Here is an 18,964-nt window from a genome sequence, read left to right as displayed (position 1 = left end):
GCCCAATACATGTCGGTAATGTCAGATTTCTACCACCTATTGTAAATGCCAGCAACATAGGAGAAAAGTAATTTATGGCTCATTTTACTCGAGAAGAAACGTACTTCTTATTTGTATGTATTTTAAATTGTAAGATTTTCACGACCGTTCCTCTTTAAAGGACAGTTGCAAGGAGGAGATGGAGGCTTCCATATTTATTTTTAAACAATGCACATTACCTGGCTGTCCTGATCTTTAAAACTTTTAGCCATAGTCCCTGAACAAGCATGGAGATCAGATGTTTGTCTTAAAGTAAACCTGGAAAAAAAAATATACATACCTAAAGCTTCCTCCAGCCCTCTGCAGGCTGATTGGTCCCCCGCCATCCTCCTCCGCCACCTAGATTGTCCGCAATTGGCCCTGGAAAGTCCTCCGGTGTGGGGCGTTCTGTGCATGCACAGCCCCATTGCGCTCCTGATAATGGGAGCATTCTGCACCTGCGCAGTACTACTGTGCAGCCGCAGAACCCTCCCGGCGACAGGAGCGTGACGGGGAGCGTGCTGCCGGACTGCACCTGCACCGACTGGAGAACATTCTGGGGCCAATTGCATGCCATTCAGGTGGACGATGAGGGAGCGAGCAGCAGGGACTGGAGGAAATTCCAGGTGTGTGTGTGTCAGGTACTCTTTAAAGGGAGCCTTAAAGAGAATCTGTATTGTTAAAATCACACAAAAGTAAACATACAAGTGCGTTAGGGGACATCTCCTATTACCCTCTGTCACAATTTCGCCGCTCCCCGCCGCATTAAAAGTGGTTAAAAACAGTTTTAAAAAGTTTGTTTATAAACAAACAAAATGGCCACCAAAACAGGAAGTAGGTTGATGTACAGCATGTCCACACATAGAAAATACATCCATACACAAGCAGGCTGTATACAGCCTTCCTTTTGAATCTCAAGAGATCATTTGTGTGTTTCTTTCCCTCTGCATCTCTCATGCACTGAAGTTTCAGGCTGCTCTTTTCTTCCTGCAAACAGCTTTGCCCTTGTCTGTAATTCCTCACTATGTGAAAGCCCAGCCAGCTCAGAGGACGATTTATCCAGCTTGTAAAAGATAAGAGAGAAGAGAGAAGCTGCTCTAATCTAAATAACACACAGGCAGTGTGCAGAGAGGGGCCTGGAAGGGGGAGTTCATAGCAGAACCACAACACTGAAGAACTTGGCAGCCTTCCAGACACAGGCTGACAAGTCTGACAAGAGAGAGATAAGTTGATTTATTACAGAGACTGTGATAGCAGAAAGTGCTGCAGTAAGCCAGAACACATTAGAATAGCTTTTGGAACTTGTAGGATGATAAAAAACAGGATGCAATTTTTGTTACGGAGTCTCTTTAACTGAGAGGGATATGGATGTTTCCTTTTAAACAATACCAGTTGCTTGTCAGTCCTGCTGATCTCATTGGCTGCAGTAGTGACTGAATCACACACCTGAAACAAGCATGCAGCTAATCCAGTCTGTGGCCTAGTGCACACCAGCAGTTTTGGTAGCGTTTTAAAAAACGCTGCTGCTTCTGAAAATGCTTGGCTAATGTATCTCAATGGGATGGTGCACACCAGAGGTTGGTTTGAGGTTTTTCGCAAACCGCAAACGTGGCTCCTGCAGCACTTTTGCGGTTTGCAGATGCGTTTCTGCCTCAATGTAAAGTATAGGAAAATCTCAAACTGCTCTGAAAAACGCTAGATCAGAGCGGTTTTCTAGGCGTTTTTGTTACAGAAGCTGTTCAGTAACAGATTTACTGTAAGGCTGGTTTCACACCAGGACGTTGCGTTTTAGGGGACGTTATGGTTGCATAACGTGCCCCTAACGCAACGCCTGGTGCTCTCTTCTGTGGACGTCAGAGTGAGCCGCGTTGTGCAGCTCACTCTGGCGTCAGTGATGCCGTGATCCGCACTCTTGGACGCATGCGGCATCACGTGGTCCCACCGGCCAATCGCCGCACAGAGCGGCCACTCCAGGAAGTAAACACTGCATGTCACTGAGTGCAGTGAATATTAATTAGCCATGTGCCCGGCCGCTCTCCGCTCCTCCCCAATGTTACTGAGCATGTGCAAGCAGTCTAACGCGGCTCTGCCGCTTACAAAGTACTGCATGCAGCACGTTGACTTATGGCGCAGCGTTACTGTGTAACGCAACGTGGGCACTGTGAACAGCCCATTGATTTTTCATTGCTGTGCGGTGGGCTGCGTTACAGGCTGCTCTAACGTGCGCCTATAACGTCCCACTGTGAAAGCAGCCTTACACTATATGAAATATACACAATGCTCCAAAAAACGCTAGGTATGTTTAGAAAATCTCTCTAAACATGCCTAGAATCGCTCTGAAATTTTTCTTCCTCTAGCGTTTTACGCATCTGCCAGAGATTTTTGGTGTGCACTGGGCCTGACTTCAGTCAGAGCACCTGATCTGCATGCTTGTTGAGGGGCTGTGGCTAAATGTATTAGAGACAAAGAATCCGCAGGAGAGTCAGGTAACTGGTATTATTTTCAAAGGAAAAAGCCATATCCTTTTCAGTTTAGGTTCCCTTTAAGTTTGATTGCTTTTACGGCTTGCTTGTTTCAGGCATGTGATTCAGACACTACTGATGTATGAAAGATCAACAGAAAAGTCAGGCAGCTAATATAGTTTAAAGGACAACTGTAATGAGAAGACTATGAAGGCCATATTTATTTCCTGTTAAAGAGACTCTGAAGCGAGAATAAAGCTCGCTTCAGAGCTTATAGTTAGCAGGGGCATGGGTGCCCCTGCTAAAACGCCGCTATCCCGACGCTAAACAGGGGTCCCTTCACCCGCAAACCCACCCCCGCAAACGTTAGTTGTGGAATTGGTCGTTCCTGGAGGCAGGGCTAACAGCTGCAGCCCTGCCTCCAGTCATGTCTATCAGCGGCGCATCGCTGCCTCTCCCCCGCCCCTCTCAATGAAGGAAGATTGAGAGGGGCGGGGGAGAGGCGGAGATACGCGCTGACAGACACGCGTGGGGCAGGGCTGCGGCGGTTAGCCCTGCCCCAACCAGGAAGCGCTCCCCCGCTGCACCGAGGGGATTTGGGGGTGAAGGGATCCCCGTTAAGCCGCGGGATAGCGGCGTTTTAGCAGGGGCACGCATGCCCCTGCTATCTATGAGGTCTGAAGCGAGATTTATTTTCGCTTCAGACTCTCTTTAAACAATACCAGTTGCCTGGTAGCCCTGCTGATCTATTTGGCTGCAATAGTGTCTGAATAACACCAGAAACAAGCATGCAGCTAATCTTGTTCGATCTGACAATAATGTCAGAAACACCTGATCTGCTGCATGCTTGTTCAGGGGCTATGGCTAAAAGTATTAGAGGCAAGGGATCAGCAGGACAGCCCAGCGACTGGTATTGCTTAAAGGGACTCCGAGCACCTCTCATGGGCATGCCTTTAAGACTTGGACGAGTACTGCAAAGTACTTAAAGACGCATACATTTCTGTAGCTTGTGCTCTCCTCTTTCAGTTGATGCCTGAATCGCTGTTCTACACCAAATAGTTTTTGTTCGATTTCAAAAAAAATTAAAAATCGAGGCTGCCATCTTGGCTATGTTATAACTTCTGGGTCACCCCTGTCTTCTCTGTTAGAGAAGTACATCACTGAATGAAACAGGAAGAGGAAGTGACACGCATGGCCATTGCAAGAGGCTCCTCCAGAGATGTCATAGCACGACTTTGTTGGAAGTAGCCTGGCTTAAAGGCATGCCCATGAGAGGTGCTCGAAGTCCCTTTAAAAGGAAATACATATGGCATCCTCCATAGCCGTCTTACTTTAGTTGTTCTTTAAAAGGAATTAAACATGTCAGCCTCCATATTGCTGTTACTTCAGGCATCCTGTAGGTGTGAGCTTACTGGGCTAGTAAGCCCAGAATGTGTTGGTAGTTCTCTATAAAGTGCATCCAAATATCTGTGCATGGGAATTTGAAAAAACACACTTGTGAATGCAATTCAGTGTCAATGCAGCGATATGATTAATTACATATCTGGAGTATTATGTGTTTTTCCCAATCTGTAAACAAATTGGTAAAATACTAATGAATGACTCCTTGTGGGATAGAGTACCGGTAGGAGTCATCTGATCACACCTACGGATCCCTACGTTGTTATAAACTAAAAATGCATTATTCAGCTGCCTGGAGGCTGCGCTGTAAGCTATGGTTTTTTTCTTTTGCTATTTTTTCCTAGGTACGTCGGCTATATATGTGACCTAGTTTCTGACAAGCCTGTACATCCTCACTGCAAGCCTATCGTCATTAAGAGTGCCACCATCAGCCCTGTGCCCTGCTTCAATAAACAGCGCAATGGATGCCGGCCCTTCTGCGAAGTCCTTATCGGCGAAACGCGAATCTTCAGTACCATGCAGGAATACGAAAGGATGAAGTGAGTGCTAACGGTATTATAATTATAATGTGTACAGCACAGCGGAAGATGTTGTCGCTTTATAAAAACTAAATAATAATACTGCCTAGAAGAAATTTAATTTAATTGCTAACACAGCAAGCGGTAATGAAATATCCGCTGAAAGCAGTGGCGTAGCTAAGGAGTTGTGGGCCCCGATGCAAGTTTTACAGTGGGGCCCCCCAAGCACTCTATGCATTTGATACGGCGCACCAAAACCTGCCAATGGCAGCTACAGTGTCTGAGGTGCAAGAAGGCCTAGTGCACTCCAGAGCGGTTCGGTCGCGTTTTTAGGGACGCTTGCGGCTGAGGAAACGCTTGGGTAATGTATTTCAATGGGCTGGTGCACACCAGAGCGGGTCGGTTTTGGGCTGAAACGCAAACTCCCGGACTGCAGCATTGTTTGGATTTCGGAGGCGTTTCTGCCTCCTATGTTAAGTATAGGAAAAACGCAAAATGCTTGATAAAACGCTAGATCAGAGCGGTTTTCCAGGTGTTTTTGTTACAGTAGCTGTTCAATAACAGCTTTACTGTAACAATATCTGTAAACTGCTACACAAAAAACCGCTACACAAAACCACAAAACTAGCAAAACGCTTCATAAGAAGAAGAAAAAATGCTTCTAAAATCGCTAGCGTTTTGCGGATCTGCTAGTGGTTTTTGGTGTGCACTAGTCCGAAGAGGACGGGGAACAGTTTAATAACTACCACTATTCAAAGTATTTATAGAAGTGATTATTATGAGCACAGGACTAATAGAGAGCTAATACTGTAGTTGAGGGAGGGCCCTTCGGGGCCCCTCTGGCCCAAGGGCCCCGATGCGGTCGCAACCTCTGCAACCCCTATTGCTACGCCCCTGGCTGAAAGTTAAGTCAAAGGACACCTGAATTGAAAGGGATATGAAGGCTGACATTTATTTCCATTTAAACAATGCACGTTGCCTGGTTGGCCTGCTGATCCTCTACCTCTAATACTTTTAGCCATAGACCCTGAACAAGCATGCAGGTCAGGTGACTGAAGTCTGACTTGATATTGGCCACATGCTGGTTTCAGGTGTGTGATTTAAGGTTGCCATACTGTACACTTATAGATTTGCAGCAGATTTGACCATCAGATAGATTCCTGTCAGATGCCTGTCAGGTCAAATCTGACAGGAATCTATCTGATGTGTGCCCCACACTAGGAAAAGATCTATTGGAAATCTATTGAAAATCGATCTAAATGCATTACTGCACCATTAGATCCAATGCCACTCTATGGGCCATCAATCTGCTGCCAGCAGCTGATCGACCTAGATTTTCCATCCTGTCAGATTGTTCAAATCGATTGAAATTGGCCACAAATCGATCGATCAGCTAATTCTATATAATCGATCTCTGAAATCGACCAGTGTATGGGCCCCTTTAGACACTACTGTAGCCAAAGATATCAACAGGATGCCAGGCAACTGCTATTATTTAAAAGGAAATAAATATGGCAACCTTTATATCTCTCTCACTTCAGGGGTATTTTAACCCATTAGCAGCATCAATAGAGTTATCTTGTTTGAGATGAGTGCACTGCTTTTGACTTCAGTTGGCAGAACTCTTTGATAGCTTTGATCTCTCTCTGCAGAGCAGGGGATATGGAAACTGAAAGTAGATGTCCTCTGTTATTATCTCACACTGCCCCCTAGTGACAAGTGGCCATAATTACACTTTACAGCAGTACTAATTAGAAGCAGGGAAATTTAACAAATAAGAATTAAATACATGTGCTAAAATAAATTGGCCTGGAGCACTTCCAAGCATCTAAATAAATTGGCTGCTAAATGGTTAACAGTTATAAGAAATATGTTTCATGGGTTTTCTTCTTCAGTTTAGTTAGAAGGAAGAAAGTTTAACTTGCTATTAAATGGACAGGGCTTATGTACAGATCTATGTAAATATATTTAACTAGCGAACCCGCGGCGTAGCATACGCCGCATAAGAGGGTAGTGGGCAGGAAGGGGGTATTGGGCACAGCGGCGGGGAGGGGGGTCAGACCCCCCCTCCCTCACCTGGGTCCCCCATCTGCGCTCCCCCTCAAGCTGAAGCTCAGCAGCAGCCGCCGCCGCTATTAGTAAGAGGCAGTGGGCGGGGATTACTCACCTCTTCCGCGTTCCACTGTCGTCACTTCCTGTAATGCCGCCCACTGTATTGTAAGTGGACGGCATTGCAGGAAGTGACAACAGTGGAACACACGCTGTAACGCGGAAGAGATGAGTCATCCCCGCCCACTGCCTCTTACTAATAGCGACGGCTACTGCTGAGCTTCAGCTGGAGGGGGAGCGCAGATGGGGGACCCAGGTGAGGGAGGGGGGTCCGACCCCCCCCCCCCCCCCTCCCAGCCACTTTGCCCAATACGCCCTTTCTGCATGCTACCCCCTGCAGCTCGGCGGCAAGTGTAGGCACTCCCCTGGGGGCGGGGCGCTACTTCTTCTTCTTGCTTGAAGGTTGAGGCACTTAGCCTATATATATATATATATATATATATATATATATATATATATATATATATTTCCTACTGGAAACCGTGTTTAATGAACACTCAGGCTCTGTTCACATCTAAAATCAAAATCGCAAGCATTTTGTGATTTTGTGCGTGATTTTTTTTTTCGCCTCCCGGCGCTTGCCTGAGCACTGCGTTCTTTTTAAAGCGCTTTTCTAAAGCGCATTTGCAGAGTGATATTTTTATTTCACTCCCTGTCGCAAGCCAGGAAGTGAACTCTTTGACCTGGAAAAGAGTAAAGAGTAAATACAATGTATCTACTCTTAAAATCGCGAATGAAATCGATGCACAAAGTGATTTTGTGAGTGTTTAGCGCTCTTCCTTTACCTTCAATTAGTGCAAAATCACCCTAAAAATGGTACAGGCACGGCTTTACGGAGTGATATGAACCTTCTCATAGAGAATCATTGCACAAGCTTATTGTGGACGATTTTGAAAATCGCCTGCGCTTGAAAAAAGGCCGAAAACGCCCTTAGTGTGAACAAGCTCTCAATGTTCTTTCTGTCATTTAAATTGATAGATTTCTTACTTTTAAATGTTAAAATGAAGGAGAACTAATGATGATAGAGAGAACCAGCATGGTCTGTATTATAAAACTTTGTCTTTTGTTTCTGAATTCTTTCTGGTATCAATGACTAGGGGTGTGGTGAGGGCGTGATTAGGGGTGTGGCAGGGGTGTGTCCTAAAGTGTCCCTCTTTCTTATCTCAAAAAGTTGGGCGGTATGTTTTTTGTCCAGGTTTTTGCAACACTGATTTGTCCTCATCCAGTAAAACATGAATTGAGCACCATGTCTGCTCTCTTCCTAGGGAGTACCGTGTTCAGGAAGGAAAGATTGTGTTTCCTCTTGGTGTCACAGTTCACAGCGATGTCATTGTATCTGTTTATCATATGAGATCCACCATTGGCGGAAGACTACAGGCAAAGGTAGGTGCTGCCTGTCCACATACAGTATATGCTAAGCTTTCTATGTTACCTGAATCACAATATCTATTGCTGTTCTCTTGTAATTCTAGATGACAAACACTCAGATCCTGCAGATACAGTTCCATACAGGTTTTATAGCACTTGGAACTACAGTGTTAAAATTCACAAAGTAAGTACATATGTCTTTTGAAATGCTCCATTTGTTGCAGCAGAACTTTAACTAACAGTGTAAACACGTAATACACTGTGGCCCTTTATTCAATTTACTTTTTCACCTATGTTTTCATCTTCTGTTTAAAATAACGTTTCAGCACTTTGCAAGTGAAAAAGTACCAAAAAATAGGTGAAAAAGTACTGTCAAAATTGTTGTTGAATTTTATTGATGTGGTGTGAAATATTACATAAGGTCATTAGTTTTACAGCTTAAAAAGCAGAGCGTGGATTCTAAATTGCAAATGTGACAGTGTGATGCAGTGTTATAAATAAAGCTATATAACTGAAAATTAAAATATGAGATGCTTTTCTTTGCTACTAATGTTATTTTAATGATCTGTACTACACATACCATTAATTATCTCATACGTTTATTTTCACTTCACTGTCACTTTAACCGTGGTCTTAAAGGGGAACTGAAGTAAGAGGTATACGGAGGCTGCCATACTTATTTATTTTTAATCAATACCAATTGCCTGGCAGCCCTGGTGGTCTATTTCTCTGCAGTAGTATCTGAATAACACCAGAAACAAGCATGCAGCTAGTCTTGTCAGATCTGACTTTAAAGTCTGAAACACCTGATCTGCTGCATGCTTGTTCAGGGGCTATGGCTAATAGTATTAGAGGCAGAGGATCAGCAGGGCTGCCAGGCAACTGGTATTGCTTAAAAGGAAATAAACATGGCAGCCTCCATATACCTCTCTCTTCAGTTCCCCTTTAAACCCCCCTAGTGTCCAGGCCATTTTTACTAAAATAGGCCATTGCAGCTTTAAGGCCTCACTGTAGGGCCGCACAACTCCGCACACAAGTAATTCCCCCCCGCCTTTTCTGCCCACCAACAGAGCTCTGTTGGTGGGCTAAGAACGCTGCCAGGATGTGTGTTTGTTTTTTGTAAATATATATACCTTTATTTTTTAAATAAAAATACTTTTTTTAAAAAAATGTATTTTCTATACCCCTCTCCCTCCCCCCGCCAGCCAATCAGCATAATCGGCTGTCATAGGCTTCAACCTATGACAGCGGATCACTTCCCTGCATACAGAGGGGACAGCCGTGTGACACAGCTGTCCCCAGTACAGTGCTGCCTTAGATCGCAGTGCTGTACAGGATTATTAGACGGCGCCATCTAACAGTCCCCAGCGGCGATCCCGGCCGGGAGACTGATGACGGCATTACACTCCGTCATTCAAGCGGGATGCGCATGCATCGGCGCGTGCGAACCCTTGTTATCTCCATTCCCAGCCATACACACCAATCAGCGTGGAGTGGTCCTGGTGCTGCCGTGCTGCTCACTCCTATCAGCGTGGAGTGGTCCTGGTGCTGCCATGCTGCTCACGCCAATCGGCGTGGAGCAGTTGTTAGGCAGTTAAAGTGTTCCACAGCAAAATGTCATTTTTACCAAGTTTAAAAAAACACTTTTTTTCTTTGAATTTTTAAAATCAATTTTCTCAAAAACTACAAGGACTTTCTAGAAAAAAAATGTTTTGACTTATTCCCACTATTCCTCTTAACAAACATTACACTTTCAAAGGATGCCAGAGCTGAACTATTATATAAAAACGGAGGGAGCATGCATGTATCAGATGCCGTCCTCATGCCCACCGCTCCCCCGTTCTCCTCCATCCCCCTCCTTTGTGCCTTACATCCTCCACTGCAGCTCAGTCCAGGTTGCCTGATTGAGTCAGTAGTGCGCAGGCGCGGCCAGTAGCGCTCTGCGCATATGCACGCAGGCAAAATGACGTGATCGTGCTGTCGTGTGCATGCCGAGAGCTCCGACTCCGGTGACCTGGACTGAGCTGTTGTGGAGGATTTACAGTATCCTTTAATTACTAAAGTTAGCCTGAAATTACATGTAATTACATGAAATTATAAATGATATGCAAATTACGCAAAATTAATTGAATTTCAAAATCATAATTACATGTGGCTGAAATTGCAAAATTTTAGGAAAATGTTGCATAACTCTAATTAGCAGACTACCATTCACTGGTGTTCCAGAAAGCTGTCTTGTTTTGTTCTTGACTGTAGTGAAATGGGTGTATACGTCAAGCCAGCTTCCCTCCTAAATATATAGGATCCCTTCTCCCCGTGGAATGAGTTTGTCATTGCAGTAAACCCAGCGCACATACATTTTACTGATATTTAGTGAATTGACCCCAGTAACACAAAACCAAGAAACTAGAACTTTGGGTATCTTTTCAACCAAGCCAGATGCTGTTGCCATGGTTTCCAATGCGGTTCCTAAAAATAGCTATAGAAGCTGTAGACTGAAGTTGAAAGAGAATATTTAATGACATTCAGTTATAAATGAATTGTTAAAAACCTATAAAAGAGTACAAATTATTTATTGGTTATTAGGAGGCCCTTACTGTGGGTGAAGTCCCAAGCGGCCTCTTGGTTCGCCTGGGCCAAGCAGCGCCCCTGGACACATCCACAAGGATGTAGTTTGTGATGGTGGGTGATTGTGCAGCAATAGCTGGCTTTTGCATTGGTTGGGTACATATATGTGTTCTCCTCGATAAATCCAGTGTGTGCTCAGATATTTTTTGAATGTATGTTCCCAGGCCTGAACTTGATGCCTGTGACTCTCCGGACAAGTATCCCCAGCTGTTCCACATTATCCTCGACATAGAGATCGAATCCACAGACAGACAGACAGACCTCACCCCTCCCTGGGAAAATTTTAACGCCAAGGATGTTAACCCGAGCATTCTGTTCTCTTCCCAGCAGGAGCAGCAGGACACTCTAGCTGCAGGAGGTAAGAGGCAGTCATGGAATACAAGTCATAAGGATTACAGTCTTTAACAGATTCTTGTATGCGACAGGTACCCAGCAAAAAATTGGTTAAGGTGAAATGGGCCTGGGGAGATGCGCAAACAAATGGGCTTTAGCGATGCTTGGGGCGAGTACATCGGGTCGGGGTCGCCGGCTGCCGTACACATGCCTGATTATCGGCTAAGGCGGTCAATATTGATCGCCTCAGCCGGCTTAAAGCAAACCTGAACTGAAAATGAAAAGTCAAAACAATCAGATCGAACAATATTTTCAAAAACACCTGATCTGCTGCATGCTAGTTCAGGGTCTACAGCTAAAAGTATTAGAGGCAGAGGATCAACAGAATAGCCAGGCAACTGGTATACCTTAACCACTTGCCTGCCAACAGTCTCTGGCCCCTTAAGGACCAGAGACTGCTGGCACAAAGACCAGGCTCACCGACCTCATGCCGCACTGACCCATTGCTCTCACCGTTTGTGCCGATCTCTCGTTGCCGAAGCTCACTCTCTCTGGCGTCACTACAACAGCAGAGCTCTGTGAGTCGGTCAGGAGCTGATTTTATTTGCTTCTGACCCTGTGATCACTGTAAGCCACTGTGATTGGCTCACAGTGATCAGAGGGTCAGGAGCCAATGAAATTGTCAAACCGACTGCTGGGCGAGTGGGCTGTAGTGGTGGGAGTGTGCAGCAGGCTCATTGAAATCTATGCTCTGGGAAGGATAAAAGGTCCCAAACGGGGCGTAGATTTCAATTAGCGTGGCCCGGAAGTGGTTTAGAAGAAATAATTATGGCAGCCTCCATATCCCTCCATCTTCAAGAGGAACTGTTGTGAAAATCTTAAAATTTAAAACACATACAAATATGAAGTTTATTTCTTCCAGAGTAAAATGAGCCATAAATTGCTTTTCTCCTATGTTGCTGTCACTTCCAGTAAGTATTAGAAATCCGATATTACCGACAGATTTTGGGCTAGTCCATCTCTTCATAGTGGATTCTCAGCATGGCCTTTATTCCTTATAAAGACATTCCCTGAAAAAAGATTATTACAAAGATGTTGGCCAGCCTCCCTGCTCACTGCACACTTTTTTGGCAGTTGGATGGAGCAACTGCCATTCACTAAGTGCTTTTAAAAATAAAGAAAACCCTGAGAACCCCCCCACCCATGAGAAGATGGGCTAACCCAAAATCTGTCGGTTATGTCAGATTTCTACTACTTACTGTAAGTGACAGCAACATAGGAGAAAGGTAATTTATGGCTCATTTTAATCTGGAAGAAACGTACTTCTTATTTGTATATGTTTACATGTATTTAAAATTTTAAGATTTTCGCGACAGAGATCCTTTCAGGTTACCTTTAACAGCTTGCTGACACAGAAGCTGTTACGAGGTCATTGCCATTTTTAAAATGGAGGAGAAATCTATTGATCACAGTGGAAAAACATGACGTAAGAGAGGAGCAAGAGATTGATGAGTAGACTACGTGGGAGGCAAGTATGATGTGTGTATGTTTATTTTTAATTTTTAGTTCAGGTTTGCTCTGAGTATTAGAGGCAGAGGCTAAGCAGGACAGCCGTTGTAAAAGTAATAAATATGTCAGCCTCCATATTCTCCTCACTTCAGGTGTACTTTAAAGGGACTCCGAGCACTTCTCATAGGCATGCCTTTAAGACTCTGACCAGTACTGCAAAGTACTTAAAGATGCATACCATTCTGTAGCTTGTGCTCTACTCTTTCTTTTGATGCCTGAATCGCCGTTCTCCACCAAATAGTTTTTGTTCGATTTCAATTTAAAAATCGTGGCTGCCATCTTGGCTATGTTATAACTTCCAGGGCATCCCTGTCTTCTCTGATAGAGAAGTGCATCACTGAATGAAGCGGGAAGAGGAAGTGGCCATTGCAAGAGGCTTCTCGGAGTCCCTTTAATTCCTCTGTGAGTTTCTCAGAATAAGTGAGACTAGCTCCTAGCAGGATGCACTCCTGATGTAACGGTACATTAGTTGCTGGGTTTTTTCTCAGGTGTTGTTTGTGTTTGACAGGCAGACCTCCTCCGGTGGAACAACAGCAAGATAACTTCAAAAGTCCTGGGCAGGGGGTCTTCTTTTCTTCCTTGAGCTGGCAAGGTATCATTTCTCACCTTATTCTTTGAAGCCATTTTGTGGGCTCACCTTGCAATTAGTGTTGCTCAAATCCGGATCCGGGAGATACCCGTATAGTTGCTATCTGGATATCTCCCAGTAAAGGTGGGCGGGGGGGTCAAGCTTACCTGTCTGACGTCTTCTTCGTCCGTCACTGGCGCCTCCCACAATGCGGTCCACGCGGCAGTCACGTGACTACAAACACTTCCTCCTTCCGGGTTGAAGGAGGAAGTATTTGTAGTCATGTGATGCGCGTGGACCGCATTGTGGGAGGCGCCAGGGACGGACGAAGAAGATGTCAGACAGGTAAGCTTGACCTCCCCGCCCAGCCCGCACAGCTTTACTGGGAAATATCCGGATAGCAACTATACGGGTATCTCCCGGATCCGGATTTGAGCAACCCTACTTGCAATTGTGAGAGACAGATTTTCAGTTCACTAGACCTCAATGACATCATGCCTTTTCTCTATATGATGTCATTGTTTTCTTTTGTGTGGAGTAAAAGTATGGTAAGGTGCCCATTAACTATACAATTTTTTAATCAGATGCAAACTTTTGACGCACTTTTTATGATCATAAGTCGTCAGAAGGTAATTGTTCCTATAAACGGTTCAATTAGGGCATTTTCTCTCTTCAGATACGACCGTAAAATCCAACCTTCGGATCGATTACATTTTCTGTGCCAATCGACCAAAGAATCGTTTTTACATTGATTTTTTTTCCCCACACACTGTGCAGTTTTCTGTACAATTCTATATTAACAACAGTGTATTGAAAGATCGCATCTGATGAAAAAAATTGTACCGTTAAAGGGCACCTTAAAGAGGAACTCCAGTGAAAATAATGTAATAAAAAAAAAAGTACTTCATTTTTACAATAATTATGTATAAATGATTTAGTCAGTGTTTGCCCATTGTAAAAGCTTTCCTCTCCCTGATTTACATTCTGACATGTATCACATGGTGGCATTTTTACTGCTGGCAGGTGATGTCACTGGAAGTAGTGGCTGCTTGCTTTTTAGGCAATTGGAAACAGCTGTAAACCGTTATTTCCCACAATGCAACGAGGTTCACCGAATGGAAACTGCCAGGACCATGGTCCTTCCAGTTTCCTGTGGGAGGGGTTTCACCACAATATCTGCAATACAGAGCCCCCTGATGATCCGTTTGTGAAAAGGAAAAGATTTCCCATGGCAAAGGGGGTATCAGCTACTGATTGGGATGAAGTTCAGTTCTTGGTCACGGTTTCTCTTTAAAGAACAACTGTTAGCCATCATATGCCCCCCACGAAAAATACATATGTAAGTAGATAAATGCTTGCTCTACTTACATATCAGATGTAATGCACTGTCCACGTTTTGGTTTCTTTTAATTTTCAATTTATATTATTTTCCTGGCAGGGGCCATCTTGTGCCCTCCAGGTTAAAGAATCCCTCAATCCAAATCCCCCTCCTCCCCGCACTGATTCAGAGCACAGAAGGGAAGATAAAGGCAGAAGGCACAGACTCTCCTAATAATGTATCCAAGTGCTAGCGTTCCCATCTGTTCTCTGCACTACCACCAGAGGCAGTGCAGAGAGTGTAGAAGGGAACTGCAGCACCTGGAACCATTATTCAGGGAGTCTGTGTGCAACTCCTTTATCCTTCCCCAATATTCAGCACGGGGAAGAGGGAGAATTCTGCGGGCGACAGATGCAGCAGAGCGGGAGCCCACATGCCTCTGGAGGAGGGGGGCCGAGGACAGTCACAAGAGACAGCCTCTGGCCCCCTCCCTGCGCACTAACACGGCTGAAACATAGAGAGTGAAGGGGAGAGCAGGCGGCCAATCACAGCGCAGAGAGGTGAGTGACAGAGACTTCAGCCAATCAGGCTGATACAGCATAGCATGTCACTTCTCTTTTGCGTCTGTGTTAGTCTGCGTACCATCTTAGAGCCTGGGGGCATGGGGAGAGAAGGAGCACAGCAAGACTGATTTTAAAGTTTGGATTTGCCTGGTTAGCATCCTCTGGACTATTGTAACAGCCTGCACTAGAAAATTTATTTTGTATTTAATGCCTAACCGTTACTCTTTAAGACAAGTCTATTGCCACCTCCATTGTGATTGTGTGACGGGTAGAGTAAAAAAGAAGCAGAGGAATGGTGAGCAGACAGCACTAGTGAGTTGGGGTAAAAAATATCGGTTGGTGAAAAATCCAACCTGTGCAGCTGGGACGTAACTACAGGGAAGCAGACCATGTGACCACAGGGGTTCCCAGAGCTACAAGGGGGCCCCAAATACTACTTCACAATCTCTGTTAAAAGGGTCCAGCCTTCAGATCAAGTGTCTTTGTGGCTACACTTGATACGGGTGTGAAGATTACAATGTCCACACTTGTTTTATGACCCTTGCAAGAAGGGCTTCCAGGCTCTGAGAGTCACCAGGGGTAGAAAAGGGAATGAAAATTGGGAGGCTCCATTATTGATAGTTACGCCTCGAAGTACAGGTTTTCTCTTTCCTGGCCAAATTTAGCCATATTGGGCAACAATGATCTATCTCTATGAACCTGTTTGCTGAACTCCTGAAAATTCAGGAAATAAAATTCCTTATGTTAGGCAACAGAACACACCATTAACCTCCCCTTTCATGGACTACAGTCAGGTTTATATGGCTCAATTTGACCACTTGAGGACCGCAGTGTTAAACCCCCCTAAAAACCAGGCCTTTTTATTGTTAATTGGCCACTGCAGCTTTAAGGCCAAGCTGCAATGCTGCACAACACAGCACACAAGTGACACCCCCCCCCCTTTTCTCCCCACCAACAGAGCTCTCTGTTGGTGGGGTCTGATGGCCCCCCTGTGCTTATTTTTTTTTTAAATAAATATTTGTTGGTGATTCTCTAATTTTTTTTTTTTTACTATCCATCCTTTTTTACTGTTTTGTAAACCCCTCCCTCCCCCCCAGCCAGCGAATCCTGTGATCGGCTGTCATAGGCTTCTGCCTATGAGAGCCGATCGCTCTCTTGTCCCCCAAGGGGGGACAGCCGTGTCACACTGCTGTCCCCAGTGCAGCGCTGCCGCTGCAATCACCGCTCGGAGACTGAAGGCGGGGTGGAGCTGTGCCCCCCGAGCAGGAGATGTGTGCGCAGCCTGCGTGCAATCTCCTGCAAAATGCAGCCCCAGGACTTGACGCCAATTGCCGTTAGGCGGTCCTGGGGCTGCTGCCGCGACCACGCCCATTGGCGTGGGGCGGTCTTTAAGTAGTTAAGTGCAACTAAACACAAAATTCTGGAAACGCGTTTAGAGTAAATTATGTTTTTCTGATTTAAAGAAATTGGTTATAGGTGCGCTTAGCTGCTGCTGTAACTCATCTTATATACTAATAAGACAGTTGTAATGCGGTGTGGACGCATAGCTGCGCACGCATACTACAACTGCCTACTGTGCTCAAGGCGAGGTAGGGAGAGGGGAGGGGCGCTCGTGCCACGGATTCGTCTTTTCAACCCATTCACAGCTTTAATTGAGTTATTTCATTTGAGATAAGTGCACTGCTTTGTGACCTCAGCCGGCAGGCAGAACTCGGTGTGCTGTAAATTCTTTGGAATGCTTTGATCTCTCCCTGCTAATAGGAAATTAAAGCAGAAGTCCTCTATTATTGTCTCACAATGCCCTCTAGTGACAAGTGGCCATAAATACAGATTACAGCCTTACTATTTAGTAGCAAGCAAATGTAACAAATAAGAAATAAAAATGTGCCTGGAGCACTTGCAAGCCTCTAAATAAATTGGCTTCTAAAGGGTTAAAGGAGGTGGGATTACTGGCACATACAGATTCAAGACTCCTGCAGTTTCTTCCTAATAAGGTGAAGTCTAGAGCAGGCTTCATCATTATATTGGCCAACACAAGCTTCCACCCGTATCCTATACATAAACTGAACATGGATGGAACACGGTAATCTGCACGGATAAAGAACAACCGTGGACACCATTTCCATGCTTCCCCCCCCTTTGTCACTGCCTTTGCCCTTCGACACCACCTTTAGCCACGTGTTTTCTACAGTAATGCTGGGAAATGTAGTCTACACTCTATCACTCTTGCTATTTGGGAAGTCGAAACTGCCATACTTCACAATAGTACTAGCATGGCTGGTTTGAATGTCTGCTAAATTAGGTTAGGATTTCATGTTTTTGGATAGTATTACAAAACGAAAGGGAATTAAGGGTTTTGAAGATCCTAGCCCTGCCCACTTCTCCTGCATGACCACATGACCAGTCTCTGTATTGCTGCAGAGGCTGGAGAATGTCATCACAGAGAAGTGTGCCTGCATTTCTATTACCTGGACATGCATGGTAGAAACAAGTTCTGCTGAGGTTTAGAGGGGCTTTGTTTGTTTGTTTGTTTGTTTTTATTGGCTGACAAGGCTGCCTAGAAGGTAGCCTTGCCTTTACTTTGATTTTAGCAACAGTCCCCTTTAAAATCACAGCTTCTGTGTCTGACATCTAATCAGAAAATGTACATGTCCAATAATCACATATTTTTGGATCTCATAGATCAAAAGTCAGACAAGTCCAGTTCTCATCCGGTTGCAGAAGATCGAGCTGCATTAGTACACGAGGAAAGTGAGCAATCAGATGACGAACTTCTATCTCTCTCAAGCCAACACAGTAACAACAGCGGAGATAAACTGCACGGAACTCCAAAGCACAAAAAGACAGAGCCGCCGGCGCCACAGGCCCCTGTTGAAGATGTTGACTTGTTGTGTCTTGGTGGAAGTGGTCCTCCATCGCAACCCAAGCCACCACCCTCAAACTCAGACCTACTGAATGACATCTTTGGACCTTCTCAGGCTCCTGGGGAGACTATACTCCAGGCAGGAGGAGTGGGTTCTGCGCATTCCACGCCACGGCGGTCTGCAGCTTCCCCTTCACCTTCCCAGTCTCCGAAGATAGGAGAACGTAAGTAGGAGGAGAACACCAGTTTATGGTCTTTCAACAGTTTCCACCATTTTGACATCAGTCAATAATTGCCCGGCATATGTAATAGTCTGAATCTCCATTCTGTAACTCATCCAGCAGTTAAATCTTAAAGCGGTTTAACACCCAGCATTACAACTTTGCTTTAAAAGATTGCTTACAGCTTACAAACTATTATGCTAGATTTTTTTTTAAGCAGAAATTCACTGAATGGGTTAAACATGACATTTTAGTGTTGGATTTAACTAGGAATCCGCATCCGTTCTTACCTGTAGTTACAAATGTATCTTTATTTGATATACAAATAGACCTTTGAAAAGCCTGCCGGGGAAGCCCTCTTTGTTCTCTTAGAGCAGTGTTTGTTTGTTACATTGTAGATAGATACATTTGTAACTAAACAAGCAAGCACGAGGAGCATTTCTAGCTAAATGCAGCACTAAAATGTCATGTTTAATCCATTCAGTGAATTTCTGCTAAAAAAAAAAATCTGGCATAATAGTTTATAAGCTGTAAGCAATCTTTTAAAGCAAAGTTGAAATGCTGGGTGTTAGACCACTTTAAGTTCAACTACTTAATGGCCTCAATTCAATAAGCTTATCTCCTGTCTTTAATAATGTTTCTAGAGTGGTCACCATGGTGATGAGGTATGTCATATTCAGGAAACATTTTACCTCAGGCAAACCTAAAGTTAAATGGGAACTGAAGTAAGAGGTATATGGAGGCTGCCATATTTATTTCCTTTTATTCAATACCAGTTGCCTGGCAGCCCTGGTGGTCTATTTATCTGCAGTAGTATCTGAATAATACCAGAAACAAGCATGCAGCTAGTCTTGTCAGATCTGACTTTAAAGTCTGAAACACCTGATCTGCTGCATGCTTGATCAGGGGCTATGGCTAATAGTATTAGAGGCAGAGGATCAACAGAGCTGCCAGGCAACTGGTATTGCTTAAAAGGAAATAAACATGGCAGCCTCCATATACCTTTTTCTTCAGTTCCTCTTTAA

General features: G+C 44.6%; 1 protein-coding gene across 5 annotated transcripts in view; it reads left to right on the top strand.

The window, feature by feature from the left end:
• Positions 1-18,964, top strand: part of DNAJC6 (DnaJ heat shock protein family (Hsp40) member C6) — a 119,609-nt gene that overhangs the window by 75,293 nt on the left and 25,352 nt on the right. For all 5 annotated transcript variants that reach the window (XM_068239300.1, XM_068239301.1, XM_068239299.1 and 2 more), the window contains 6 exons: positions 4,226-4,420; positions 7,774-7,891; positions 7,981-8,060; positions 10,669-10,862; positions 12,915-12,998; positions 17,538-17,942. In XM_068239300.1, coding sequence (XP_068095401.1) covers positions 4,226-4,420; positions 7,774-7,891; positions 7,981-8,060; positions 10,669-10,862; positions 12,915-12,998; positions 17,538-17,942 — 1,076 coding nt within the window. The remainder of the gene's footprint in view (positions 1-4,225; positions 4,421-7,773; positions 7,892-7,980; positions 8,061-10,668; positions 10,863-12,914; positions 12,999-17,537; positions 17,943-18,964) is intronic.

This window comes from Hyperolius riggenbachi, chromosome 6 (assembly GCF_040937935.1).
Source record: "Hyperolius riggenbachi isolate aHypRig1 chromosome 6, aHypRig1.pri, whole genome shotgun sequence".
Classification (NCBI taxonomy): domain Eukaryota; kingdom Metazoa; phylum Chordata; class Amphibia; order Anura; family Hyperoliidae; genus Hyperolius; species Hyperolius riggenbachi.
The sequence above is the reverse complement of the archived record's forward strand: the minus strand, read 5'-3'. Positions and strand labels throughout refer to the sequence as shown.